General features: G+C 42.0%; 1 protein-coding gene across 8 annotated transcripts in view; it reads right to left on the minus strand.

Annotated features, from left to right (window-relative positions):
- ARHGEF28 (Rho guanine nucleotide exchange factor (GEF) 28) overlaps positions 1 to 14,288 on the minus strand; it is a 325,034-nt gene that overhangs the window by 52,252 nt on the left and 258,494 nt on the right. For all 8 annotated transcript variants that reach the window (XM_010853539.1, XM_010853541.1, XM_010853540.1 and 5 more), the window contains 7 exons: positions 13,069 to 13,191; positions 11,778 to 11,895; positions 8,151 to 8,405; positions 7,186 to 7,262; positions 3,628 to 3,806; positions 2,521 to 2,612; positions 848 to 1,030 (listed from right to left, as the gene is read on the minus strand). In XM_010853539.1, coding sequence (XP_010851841.1) covers positions 848 to 1,030; positions 2,521 to 2,612; positions 3,628 to 3,806; positions 7,186 to 7,262; positions 8,151 to 8,405; positions 11,778 to 11,895; positions 13,069 to 13,191 — 1,027 coding nt within the window. The remainder of the gene's footprint in view (positions 1 to 847; positions 1,031 to 2,520; positions 2,613 to 3,627; positions 3,807 to 7,185; positions 7,263 to 8,150; positions 8,406 to 11,777; positions 11,896 to 13,068; positions 13,192 to 14,288) is intronic.

The raw sequence follows: 14,288 nt of genomic DNA on the forward strand, positions 1-14,288 counted from the left end.
CTAAAGCTGAAACTCCAGTACTTTGGCCACCTCATGCAAAGAGTTGACTCAATGGAAAAGACTCTGATGTTGGGAGGGATTGGGGGCAGGAAGAAAAGGGGATGACAGGGGATGAGATGGCTGGATGGCATCACCGATTCAATGGACGTGAGTTTGAGTGAACTTCGGGAGATGGAGATGGACAGGGAGGCCTGGCACGCTGCGATTCATGGGGTCGCAAAGAGTCGGACACAACTGAGTGACTGAACTGAACTGAACTGATGCCCTCCTCAGGCTTTCCAGGTAGCTCAGCTGGTAAAGAATCCATCTGCAATGCAGGAGATCCTAGTTTGATTCCTCAGTCGGGAAGTTCCCCTGGAGAATGGATAAGCTACCCACTGCAATATTCTTGGGCTTTCCTGGTGGTTCAGACACTACAGAATCCACCTGCAATGCAGGAGACCTGGGTTCAATCCCTGGGTTGGGAAGACACCCTGGAAGAGGGCACAGCAACCCACTCCAGTGTTCTTGCCTGGAGAATCCCAGGGACGGGGGAGCCTGGTGGGCTGCTGTCGATGGGGTCACACAGAGTTGGACACGACTGAAGTGACTTAGCAGCAGCAGCAGCCAACCCCATCACTCTCTATTCCCCTTATCCTTATTTTCCTTCATAGCACTTGAACCAAACTGACATTTTTTAAAAAAATATATTTTGCTGTTTCTGGAATCAGTAAGGACTCTGTCTCTGAATAATAAGGATTTATTCTGCTGTATCTTCAGCTCCAAGACCACAACACATGGCACATAGTAGCTGCTTAATAAACATTTTGGGAGTCTGTTGAGAAAAATCCTTTTGGAAGCAACTTACCCTCTTTCAGTGCTGCGGCCAGTAATGAGGCTGCCTGGGGAGGCTCTCCGGGGTCTGGTTGAATGAGGAGGTGGGGCTCTAGATGGACATCCTGAAATCCACTTAGTTCTCCAAGTTTCGCGTAGATATGCAGTTTCTCTTCCAAATATGTGCAAATTTGTTGATCTTGGTTACTGAGTATTTCTAAGAAATAGTATTTATCATTGAAAATTGTCACATGAATATAACAAATGAAAACCCAGGCTCTAAGACAAAAATGTTGCTAATTAGCAAGCAGGACGGTTGAACAGGTCAAGTACAAGTCAGTGGGTGGGACAAACAGATTCAAATCCTAACTTTCTATTTGGTGACTGTAGCTTCCAGCAGATGATTAAACATCTTCCACTGTCTCTTCTATAAATTTGTTGTACTCAATAAATGTTCGTTTCCCTTCCAATTCCCCTAATTCCAGAAAACCTTGCAAAGCCAATCTTTGTTTATTCAGGCTGTTTTCTATTAAGACTAAACATGAAGCTCAGGAATGAAAATTGAGGCGGCGCTGTCCCTGATGAGCGCTTCCCGCAAGGGAAAACAACGCCAGGGCTGGAACGCTCGGCCTTCAGCCAGTCCTGGTCAAAACCAAACATACCGGTTTACGTTTTTGGTTTCTCAACATCCAATTTCTTTAACCGTCTTCGCATGCATCGTCTTCCTCTAATTTCAGCATATCACAGAATTCTTAGAGCTTAAAGGGACCCCAACCAGCAGCGAATCCAGGGCTTCTCAGTCTGCCTCAGAATCATCAGAGGGGAGTTTAAAATACTGGCGTGTACAGCCCATCGCCCTCAAATTCTGGGTGAGTTGGCTGAGGGTGAAATCCAGGCACCAGAATTTTTAAAGACCTCTGCAAGTGATTCTAATGCCCAGTGAGAGGTGAGAATCACTGAGCTCATTTAATTTCCTTATTTCACAGATTTGGAAACCAAGGACCAGAGTTCCGATGATCCTTGTCCAAAGTCAGTCACCTGTGGCCTAATAGTGCTGGGATCTAAAATCAAAACACTAGACAACGGGGTTTCCCTCGTGGCTCAGTGGTGAAGAATCCACCTACCAACGCAGGAGACAAGGGTTCGATCCCTGGTCCAGGAAGAGCCCACGTGCCATGGAGCAACTAAATCCACGTGCCACAACCCCTGAGCTTGCACTCGAGAGCCCGTGCTCTGCAACCAGAGAAGCCCTTGCAACGGCTTCTCTCCACCCAGGAATCTGTACGTGAGATTAAAACCCAAACACCACAACCAGAGAGCAGCCGCCACTCACCACAGCTAGAGAAAAGCCTGTGCGGCAACACAGGCCCAGCGCAGCCAAGAATAAATTAATCTTTAAAAACGCTAGACAGCCGCTCCCGTGCCTACCTGCGCCACACTGCCGTAATTACTGTCATGTTATACGCAGGATTTTAAACATGTGTATTTTAATCACTAAGGAGGAAGAGGTAGGGAGTCATTTTATTTGAGCACTTCTAGTGTCAATATATATTAATATATATACATTTTTTGAGAGCAGCCAGGGTGGGCCGTGGGTGCATGCACAAAATTAATTATTCAGTCCTGAACTCCTATTCACGCCACCTGGGCCTTCCCAGTCTCCCAGGAGAACCGCGTGAGCGGGACGCAGGGGCGTCTGCTCTGTACCTTGGCATTGCTGAATCTTCGCCACTCTGGCTTCAGCTTTCCTCCTCTCTTCATCAGACTCACTTGTCCTTCCCCCTTCTTCTTCTGGGCAACTTTAAAAGACAACAGCCAAGAGAGACAACTGAAACCAAACCCAGGTCTCTTTAGGTTCATTAGAAAGACATGGGAACTTGGCAGAAGAATTATTCAGAAAAGAAAAATTTAGCATAAAGAGAATTCATCATGCCCCCTGGCCAAGAGATTTGGTTTTCTTGAGTATATAATGGAGCTTGCATAATGTAAGAGAGCTTTCAAAGTGAGCAGTTTAGGATGACTCAAATATTCCAACAAACACACACATACACAAACATATACACACACAATACCAATGCCAGGAGTAGGTACAATTAAAAGAATACTTTTTGCTTTCTAGTGCATTTGGGTATTTCCATTCTCAATGAGGGTAAGAGTAGAGAGACTAGAGGCGGATGGAGTAGGGTGCCAGGCTGGGTGGAGTGCAGTGGAAGTGGAGGAGTTTTATACATCTTTCAAGATCTAATCAAATTACCATTAAGAACGATCACCCTCACACCCCCATTTATAAAAACTGTCATGGCACCAGCAATGAGGGGTCAGCTGATACAGATCCACTGGTCTAAAACTGTTTATTGAATGATTCTTCCGAATTATGGACACAGAAAAACAGAAGACATGGTCCCTGCCCTCGAGGAGCTTCCAATCTAACAACCAAACATATATATATAAATAAAATAATAGCTACAAGGTGGTAGCAGATATCAAGCATCAAATAAATGCTTTGGGAGCAGGTATTAAGGGATTTCAGGTTAGGAAGAGACCAGTGGAACTGCGGAGGTCTTCATGAAGATGCTGGGTCACAGATGTACCAAGACGGGCGGGAGTCACACAGGCAGAAGGAGACGGGGCGTTACATGCAGGGAGGCGTGGAGAACAAAGATGCAGATGAGGGGCTATGGCAGGCGGGAGCAGGGGGCAGGGAGCAGACCCTTCTAGCTGAGGCTGAGCTTTCATGCAGGGGAGACATGGTTAGATTATTTTCCCCAACAGAACAAGTCCATTCCCGCAATAGTGGACAGAAGGAAGTGCTACCTTTCTACTGCCTGTTGGATCCGTCTCATCCAGGTATTTCTTTCCTCCTTGGAGTTGGTATGGATTTCATACATCTCGGGACCAGCAGATGAAGCGCTGATCAAAAACATTCCTCTCTCCTCATTCGCAACTTCCCTAGCAATGAGCTTCTGAAGGGAAATAACTGATGGCTTCTGATCCTACATAAAACAGGATGAGCTGCAGATGAAACAGTGTCCTACTTAAAGGAAGGGTCTCTCAAAACACAATAGCTAAGGAAAGCAACGTATTAGGCAAATATCCCATTGCAACCTTTCCGGAAGGGCTGTGGAAGTGGGTAAGATCTCCAATGAAAAGGATATGGTGAAGCGCGGACGGAAAAAGAGGATGCAAGAGAATGTCCTTAGGAATTGATGATTTAAAAAGATATCATTTAAAAAGAACAATCAGAGCAATAGGAAAAAATATCCAAAAAGGCAGTAGTGAGGGATAGAGAGACTTCTCTCGAAGGGCATGGAAACAGAGTATCAAATATTATGAATAGATTAAGAGGGTTGGAAGACCTAAAGTGACCCTTGGATTTGGCACTTAACAGCAACAGTGTTTTCACAAGGTGATGTGTACAGAACCCCAAGCAACAAAGAGAAATCTATTAAAATGAAAGGTAAGCAAAGAGAGGCAAGACCCCAGATTCTCCAGGACCAGTGTCTCCTGCTACCACAGTACCAAGCACAGAGGCTCACTCCCATGTGCAAATGCCTCTTGTTCTCACCAACCGATAGGTGAGCTCTTGGTGAGCAGAAGTGGGTCTAATTCATCTTCATATACCTAACACATTGTTTTGAATAAAGTAGGGAACTCAGTAAATGTTCGCAGAACTCTATTCGGCATAATCCCATCAGATGGAAATAGGAACAAAGTCTAAAATTTGGCTGATTAAATCACTTTTCCTATCAACATTTATTGTGATCCTTCAGGGCCTCCTTCTAAGCATTGGGGATTCAAAGATGAATAAAAAAACATGGATAATGCTAATTTTGGTAGGTTGCGATAGTTGAACAAATGGCCAAAAGAATGTCTACATAATGAATACTCTGGGGGCTAAATATGAAGAATCTTCTTTGGTTTGTGGCTTCTACCACTGTTTACAGAGCTGGCTGCAGCACGCAGCTTTGCTTCTGCCCCAGGAACCAAGAGATGCCTTTATCCAGAACATGCCGCTCCAGCCCTCCCTGCTGACTCCTTAGTGCTGGCCTATTTTCCCAGCATCACCCAGCTTCACCACATCTGAAATTGTGTGCAAGGGTATGACCAGAGGATCACTTCACTCTATCTTCATCCAATTCTTCAGGGAAGCAAACACAAAAAACCAACCCACCATGGGACAAACCATTGGTCTACTCAGTCTTGGGTGCTGCCTCTGCTAGTGGAAGTCAAAGCTGCTTTGTGCCAAAGCTTTTGGAATGCTGTGCTTTCTAATTAGGGAGCACCTGTGAGCACATTTAATATACCTTACTCGATTATGGGTTTACTATATAAGACCTTATCTACCTTCCTTCTTGCAATGCTGTTTCACCTTCAGCTTACAAGGTCAGCAGCCTCTGTACATAAAGAGGCAGAGGCAGAATAGGTTTGAATATATATATAAACACACACACATAATTTGAACTAGTAGTTTAGTGTTGCAGGAGAGGAGGTGGTGGGGTCAGATATTTTAAAAATGAAAAACAGGTCAGTGGATAGAAAGTAGCTTACATTTAACCACCATAGACCAGGAGGCATCAGGGGCAGGACCATGATTACGCGTATGAGCCACACAGGGACCCTAGGGACGATCAAGAATTCAAGTTGAACCTCTAGGAATGGAGGAAACCTGGCTGCTTTGGAGACAGATGTCAAAAACCAGTGACGCAAAGGCCTAGGTCAGCTTGCAGAGAGCTTTTTAGAAATAATTTTCCAGTCTCTAAAAACCGAGCATTTCACTGTTCTAAAATAAAAACACTAGATTTCTGGGTTTTGAGGGAAAGCAGAAGATTAGCAACCCTGGGCCCATGCCCTCATTTAAAACACAGGCAATGGCTGAGTCATCCTGCCCTCTGCAGGAAAGGGCATGGATTCACCGGTTCACTGCAGTCTCTACCACTACCAGTTCCTTGACAGCAAGAGTCCAGGCTGGTTTACTCATTTATTAATATATTTCCTGCCCAATCCCTGAAGACACTGGAGTTGACAACCCCTGCCCAAGGGAAAGAGGTAAAGCAACTTCTACGTTCAGCCTCATTGTTACATCACATCCACTGGTGATTCCATAAAGTGGCCGATTCTGTTTAGTAATTCATTCCATATCAATCAATGGATGACAAATACCAACATTGCAGACAGCTTCCATTATGCTGCTCACATTGGTACCGCATCTTAGATTCTTCCCTATAACAGGGCCTGATGCTCCACAATGCTGATAAGGGGTTAACTGACAGCATCTTCCATCTTTAACAGAGTCACTGTGGGCCACAAGATGCTGCATAAGACATGCTATAAAATATTGGTTTTACTGCTATTCTATGCCTCACTCTGTGCTGGCAATGAGATTAAATAACACAGTACAAAGATAAGTATTACATGAACAGCCTTATTATCTAATAGCCACTATGGGAGAATGAAGAAAGAAGCCTCTTTACACTTCAGATACCAGGATGGTATTCTCATGTTTGGCAGAAGGGACAGCACGAATGGAGTTAGCAACTGGTACAGCAGGCACTGCCCAGCAGGGATAAAGAGAGCGAGGTACCAGAAAGAAAGAAAGAAAGTGAAGTCGCTCAGTTGTGTCTGACTCTTTGCAACCCCGTGGACTGTAGCCTACCAGGCTTCTCCGTCCATGGGATTCTCCAGGCAAGAATACTGGAGTGGGTTACCATTTCTTTCTCCAGGGGATCTTCCTGACCCAGGGATCGAACCCGGGTCTCCCACATTGGAGGCAGACACTTTAACCTCTGAGCCACCAGGGAAGCAGCATTAATATCTCAGTTGCTGGGAAGTCAGGAATGGGAGGGGAGGGGGTTTCTGAAGGGAAGACCAAGATAGTCAAGCAGCAGAGGGTCCCCTGGTGGCTCAGTCGGTAAAGAATCTGCCTGCAATGCAGGAGACCTGGGTTCGATGCCTGGGTTGGGAAGATCCCCTGAAGGAGGGCATGGCAGCCCACTCCAGTATTCTTGCCCAGAGAATCCCCATGGACAGAGGAGCCTGGCGGGCTGCAGTCCATGAGGTTGCAAAGAGTTGGAGACTACTGAGCGACTAAGCACACATTCACCAACTAGTATCAAAATACTTCAGTATTTTCACAATTGATCAAATTGCTGCATCAACTGACTACCAGTCCTGGTTATGATAAATCAACTCACATCATGCTTGGAAAACCAACTGGATGCTTGTTACTGAACACTGTAATCACTGATAGTGGGAATATACCACAGGCATGATCTTGTCGATGATCTTGTTAATTTCACTATGCATTTCAGGCATTTTCCAAGAAGATGTGGGATTAAAGTAATTGAAATACTCATCACATGGCTGAATACTTACAACAGCTGCAAAGATGTATTTCTGGTCTTTTTCTTGTAAAAAGAGCAGCACATCAGTTAGAAGTAGAGCTAGGATATCTTCAAAGGAAAAAAATTACTAGTATTAATGAAGCAAACCACAATTCAAATGCCCTTATTAAAATTATCATTTCCTGTTTAATTTAAACAAACTAAATATTAAAAAGCTAAGATTTAGTCTAATTATAAAACTTTTATTAAAATGCCTATATTATGATAGCTAAAGGCTTACTTTAGAGATAACATAGTAAGTAAGTGGCATTTGAGTGCATGCTTGTGCCTGTCATTGTCGGTACAGCTAAATCTCCAGCAAAATTTAATGTTGTAGCTTTCAAAAATGGAAGGAAAATATTCAGTGAAAACCAAGGTCCTATTAAGTCCAGTGGCCAGTGTTGACAAAGCCTCAGGCAAGGTGCTAGCTACAGAATCATTCCTTAAGGATCAGAATAAACTGTCTTAAACTCTGACCAGATTAACAGATGTCTGCTCAGTAGCGAACACCCCCAGTGTCAACATGTATATTCATGCATTATGTCACTCCATACCAAAGATGTTTAGAGTTTATTTCTCTCCTCAGTGGTCTGAGTCCTGGGCTGGCTTGGCACACAATAGACTCTGGGTGTGTAGGCATATTTTCCAGAATAATATTTCCATGCCACCAATTAGGATTCTCAGTGCCTTTGATTCAGACTTGATCGCAAACTTGAAAACCCATGCAACACTTAGGAAGCCTTTTGCTTGGGGGCAGCAAACTCTCCCCAAAGGTGTGCAGGGTGGGCCACCTCTGTCTGTTGAGGTTTCCAACTCAACCCTGCAGCAGTCTTTCCACTGACCCACAGTTTGTGTGTGTGCCTGCATTGCTGAACCATTTTTCCTTGGAAAATCTGTCCTCTATTAAATGAATAATGCGCATTAGAAACAGAAACTGGCCTGTTAGAGCCGCAGTACCTTTGAAACGACCTGTAGCAGTTTTCCAATAGACAAGGCCATCGTATAACAGGGTCCTCTCTTTACTCATCAGTGCCTGTTTCCTAAACACATGGCCATTTTTGAGCTTGGTGTATGTTTTGTTTTCGATCTTATTTAGGATCTCAAGCCATTTTTGTTTTTTCTCATATTCGCTGACTTTTAAATCCACAGCTGCAATCATGTCTTTAATTAAGCAAAGAGCTTTGCATAAGTCTCTCTGTTCTTCAGTGCTCTCTGCATGGGAAAAAGAAAGAACAGACACCAAGCAATAAGCCGGAGTGCTCAGGGAAACACTTTTTCTTTAATGTTAAAAAAAAGTTAAATACATCATCTAAAGAGCAGAAATCCCATAGCAAAAATGTTGGACTAACTTCAAATATTAGGGAGTTTGGGACTGACATATACACACTGGTATATTTAAAACAGACAACCAATAAGAACCTACTGTACAGTACATGCAACTCTGCTGGATATTATGTAACAATCTAGACAGGAACATGTGTAACTGAACCACTTTATTGTATACCTGAAACTATCACAACACTGTTATTCAACTAAACGCCAATATTTAAAAAAGAGGGAAAAAATATTCTATCATCACTCTGCATCCCTCCTGCCCAAAAGGATGGTTAAAATGTGTCCTTACGAAGATTTCCTTATCAGATACTTCAGCAGAACACTGTGACTACATGATGTCTGAGTTCTAGAGACTGGTCTGACCTTCTTCCCAGAGCCGTGACTATCATATCCCAAGTTCAGCCCTCCTTCCACCTGCCCAGATATGAGTAATCAAGCAGTCCCCATACCAAGCTCCTCAGAACTTCATTGAGCTACAAGCTCAACCTGGAATCCTTTCCCAAAAGGAGGCTGCAGTGTGACTTGAATGGACACCAGACTCATTTGCCTTCCCGGATCCCTTGCTCCATAAAAAGTAACATTCAAAATTATAGTTTACAACTGCATTAGCATAAAGATAAATATACTAATAATATGTATTAAAACATCTTTTCAGCCTCAAAAATTGGGACCAAGGCACTGTGCTGCGTGGCTACGTCAGCTATGCCAACAGAGTAGATAATCATCAGCCCAACTACGATTCTTTGAAATTCAGGCCAAATCTCTTATCTCTAGACTCTCTGAAGAAAAACTTCTAGAGGAGTTTCTGCAACAGCTTCCTGGAGCTTCTGATGAAATAAATTTAACTATTTTCTAAATTTGGTGTTTAAAAAACTAATTGATGTTTATTGAGGTGAATGGAACTGAAAGGGAAAGTTTCAGGAAGTCAGAAACCGCTAGAAGGAGAGAAGAAAAGAAAGTCAACAGAGAAAATAAAAGATTCTCTAGAGCCTAGAGCACCAGAAGTAAATACACAGAAAGAGCAGTGAAATGGAATAAGGACTTGTCCTCCAAAGGATCTAAATGTTCCAGGCTCTAAATGCCTTAAACGGGTACATGAAGGCTTAGTCAGTCAACCAAGGAACAGATCAGACACGGTGGTTAACAAGGGAGATTTTCTCGTTGCCCACGATAGAGCCTACTGCCTTTACTTTGCAACCTTACTACCCGTCACTCACCTAAGCTGCAGTCCCCACCACCAAAAATAAAGATTCTTCTTTATAAAGAGTGTATTTCAAATATAAGAAAGCTGAGTAGAGAAAATCAAAGTTGAATTACAAAGTGACTTAAAATAAGGCAAGAAAAGGCTCCAAGTCTTCGGATCTTCAGGGATAAGTCACTGTCTTTTAACAGCCTGCAACTCAAAAGTGCAGGAATGTGCGTGCCACCCAGAAGTCTCGTCAGGAATGCTTGCCTTGGGTTCCACCTCAGTCCTATTGAAGCAGACTCTGCTTGTAAACAAGATCTCCAGGTGAAGGGTATTCTAATCACAGTCCAAAAGCACAGCCCTAGTAGAGTCACAGGATCTCATGTGCCCAGAAGCCAGAGAAAGAACTGGGGGAGAGGTCTGACTTAACTAAGGAGGCAGTGTTCACTCAGTCACTATGACAGCTGCACCTGAGGAGCCAGAATTCACACTTCTCACTTCTGACACACCAAGTTGCAATCACTGTCTCACATTCTACCTGGAATTTGACATGGACGATTCTTGGAGCAGCAGTAGCTGACCTCACACAATCTGATAGCTCTTAGACGTACATTAAAATTAAGAAAGAAAATATAACCATGATACAAACTGAAAGTCTTGATTTCATTTTCATTCTTTCACCAAGAACAAAATTATGAAGCATGTCTCTTTGTATTGTGCTTATATTTTCTTGTATATTAATTATAGGAAGCTATAAAAAATGGGACATAAGGAATGGGTGCTACCATTCCTGACTGAACTCACATTCTGCTGCTGCTGCTAAGTCACTTCAGTCGTGTCCGACTCTGTGACCCCACAGACAGCCTCCTACCAGGCTCCCCCATCCCTGGGATTCTCCAGGCAAGAATACTGGAGTGGGTTGCCATTTCTTCCTCCAATGCGTGAAAGTGAAGCCGCTCAGTCGTGTCCGACTCTTAGCGACCCCATGGACTGCAGCCTACCAGGCTCCTCTGTCCATGGGATTCTCCAGGCAAGAGTACTGGAGTGGGGTGCCATTGCCTTCTCTGGAACTCACATTCTAATGTGACTAAAAAAATGGAAAGACTAAATCATGTGTTTCTACTCACCGAGACCCCTACCAATGCAAGGATGTTAAAAGCTGACTTTTTAGAGTGGGCATTATCATTTTCATGGTCTTCAAGATAACTGATCATAATAAAAATAATAAAAATAGCTCCCACTCATCAAGCACCTTATTTATATTAGGCTGTATACTGAGCACTTTCTGAGACCATCTTATTTAAGCCTCACACCAATTCCATAAGATAAGGACTAGTATTCTCATTTGGTAGTGGAGAACACTGAGGCTCATTTCATTAACTTGCCCAACTAATGAGTGGCAGAGCCAAGTATCTGCAGTGGCCACGCAAATTTACACAAGGTCAAACCAAAGCCCTTGTTAACATAATACACTACCATCCTAATAATTCACTCATGAACAATAAGCCTGATCCTTGAGGAACAGGCACTTTTACCTATCCATTCACTGCACTGTTCTATTATTGATAACCTATTTGTACCAACCACAGGACTACCTATTGAACTAATAACTCCTCAAGGAGCTTACAGAACAGCCATGTGAATTAACAGTGTCTCAGAGGATTCCCAGATATTAGTCTTTGATGAGTTGACAGGGTCAAAAATAGCTCCTTCATAAATCATCCTCAATCTAACAAATCACTGCTGGGAGGGTAATAGGAAGATGAAGAAGAAGAGGTTATTAAGGTTCGGATATGGGGGAAATAGAGATGGGAAAGGCAGGGTCAGAGTATGAGGAAGCCTACTTGCTTTGGGCTGCTTGGAAGCATTCAGACAATTGGCCAAGTCACATTACGAAAGAGAACTTTTCAAAATGGATCCAAATCCTAAGGCTTTACAGTTTTTCTATAACGAACAATCTTTATGAATCAGATGCCACAAACATTTGTAGCTGTTTACAACACCTCGGCTATGTTTAAACCTAACGAGAGAGGCAAATGTTGACCCCAGGAGTCATCACTCACCCTTTGTGTACTGCAATATCCTTTCCACCAAGACAGGGTATTTTGTGATGCGCTGAGTGACCAGCAGAATGCATTCTGGAATTCCTCGGCGTCGAGCCAGAAGGTTACTATTTCGGAGCTTAAAATATATATACATATATATTTTAATATACACAAACACTACCTGTATTTTCTTTTTAGGTAGGAATTTAACAATACAAAGAATCTGCAATGGTATCATTCTATTCAGACATAACGTGCATGATCATTAATTAAAAACATTATTTTCATTAAACTGTATACTTTGAAATTAATATCAACAACCCAAATCTCCAAGATTAATAAGTTTCAAGTTACTCTGATACAGTTAATTCCAAAATGAGCAAGTTTTAATACATATAAGTGCTAAGATTCATGAATAGCAAAAGTTTTGAAAAGCAGTCAGAAATCAGTTATATTTTGAACAGGAGTTTGCAATTAACTATTTGTTTTCCCAACAGGTTTTCCTCTACGTATGTTGTTCTTTAGAATAGTCCTTAAAGTTTCCTCTAATCAGGGCAACTTTTTTCTAAAAACCTCAGTCTTCTTTTCAAGTTCTCAATACCCATGTATTTTTTTAAAAGAGAGAATCTGGTAGCATTCCTAAAAAGGTAGATAAAAAAATTAGAGTCTGTGAAACTCTAAGGGACAAATTCCTTCAATAAGTTGGACACCAAAAAATGGGATGGGGCACATTCAATTTAAAGGTGATTTAAAAGACATAAGCCCTGCATACAATATCTAAACCTTGGTCAGATCCTAATTTAAGCAATCCAATTTTATGAGATAATCAGGGAACTTTGAACACTGGCCAACTCTTTAAAGATATTAAAGAATTATTGTTTATTTAAGTGTAATAACGCCACTGTAATTTTTAAAATATATATTGTTCAGAGATACAAGTTATATATGAAATGAGGTGTGTCACAGATTTGCTTGCAATTAATCCAGTGGGGCTGAAGTGGATTCTTTATCTTTACTGTGACTCTTCTGACTTATTACTTGTCACAGCATGAAGTAGCTTCATAAGATACGACAAAGGTGCTCAGAAGTATGGAGAACATGTCTTCACAAATATAAATACAAAAGTAAATGATTTGGGAGAAATATTTTACTAACACAGAAAAAGCAGTCTTCTATCTTTGCCACACACATATCACTTCCTTCTTCCCTGAAAAACAGTATCTAGATGTGAACCTTGCTTAGATCATGTAAAAAACAAGCATGAACTTTACATTGGCTTACCATTTTGTAAGAGTTTTAAAATACTTGCCTTAATAAAATTCTGAAACTTTTTATTCTGCTGGAGTTCTTTAAAGAGGCTAACAGCCTCTTTGTGATGGCTACAGAATTCCCCATATATTTTCTTCATTTTATTTGCATTTTCTTCTGAAAACTGAGAAAAATAACATTTCAATGATGGTTTGAAAATTTAGTCAGTTCTAAGTGGCTCAGAGGGTAAAGTGTCTGCCTGCAATGCGGGAGACCCGGGTTCAATCCCTGGGTCGGGAAGATCCTCTGGAGAAGGAAGTGGCAACCCACTCCAGTACTCTTGCGTGGAAAATCCCATGGACGGAGGATCCTGGTAGGCTACAGTCCATGGGGAGTTGGACACAACTGAGCAACTTCACTTTCACCTTTTAAACACTAAAAAGAACATGCAATTTTCATATAGTTCAATGCATTCTTTGCAAATAAAGAATAAATTCCTGGGATTTCTGACCATAATCAGTTCTCTTCCACAGATACCTTTTAAAGAAAGAGTAAGTAATCAATAGGTAAGAGGAAGACATCAACATAATGTGATTATATGATATTGAACTAACTCAATTATCAATAGCCAAATGAAAAACATTTGCTATCTTCTATGTTCTGGGTGTTTACACAACTTTATAATTTCGATTTGCAGTTTTAATACTTTTATAGATTGAAGGAAGGGTATGGGGCATATTCAGGGATCCTCAGGAAAACTGACATTCACATTGGCTAACTGACCATGTCCACAAACTCAGTGCTCAGGTAGGAGCTTGATTTGTCATCACAAATGGATCAAGAGGCAGGTTATTATTAACCAAGATGACAGAGAAAGATGAGTAACCAGAAGGCCAATTCATTAACTGATGGTCACAAGTAGAATCAGGGACTGAGGATTTCAAAAACCTATATATTGTCACTCTGCTTATTTAACTTATATGCAGAGTACATCATGAGAAACGCTGGGCTGGAAGAAGCACAAGCTGGAATCAAGATTGCCAGGAGAAATATCCATAACCTCAGATATGCAGATGACACCACCCTGATGGCAGAAAGTGAAGAGGAACTAAAAAGCCTCTTGATGAATGTGAAAGAGGAGAGTGAAAAAGTTGGCCTAAAGCTCAACATTCAGAAAATGAAGATCATGGCATCTGGTCCCATCACTTCATGGCAAATAGATGGGGAAACAGTGGAAACAGTGTCAGATTTTATTTTGGGGGGGCTCCAAAATCACTGCAG

This window comes from Bison bison, unplaced genomic scaffold (genome assembly GCF_000754665.1).
Source record: "Bison bison bison isolate TAMUID 2011002044 unplaced genomic scaffold, Bison_UMD1.0 scf7180017864329, whole genome shotgun sequence".
Lineage (NCBI taxonomy): Eukaryota > Metazoa > Chordata > Mammalia > Artiodactyla > Bovidae > Bison > Bison bison.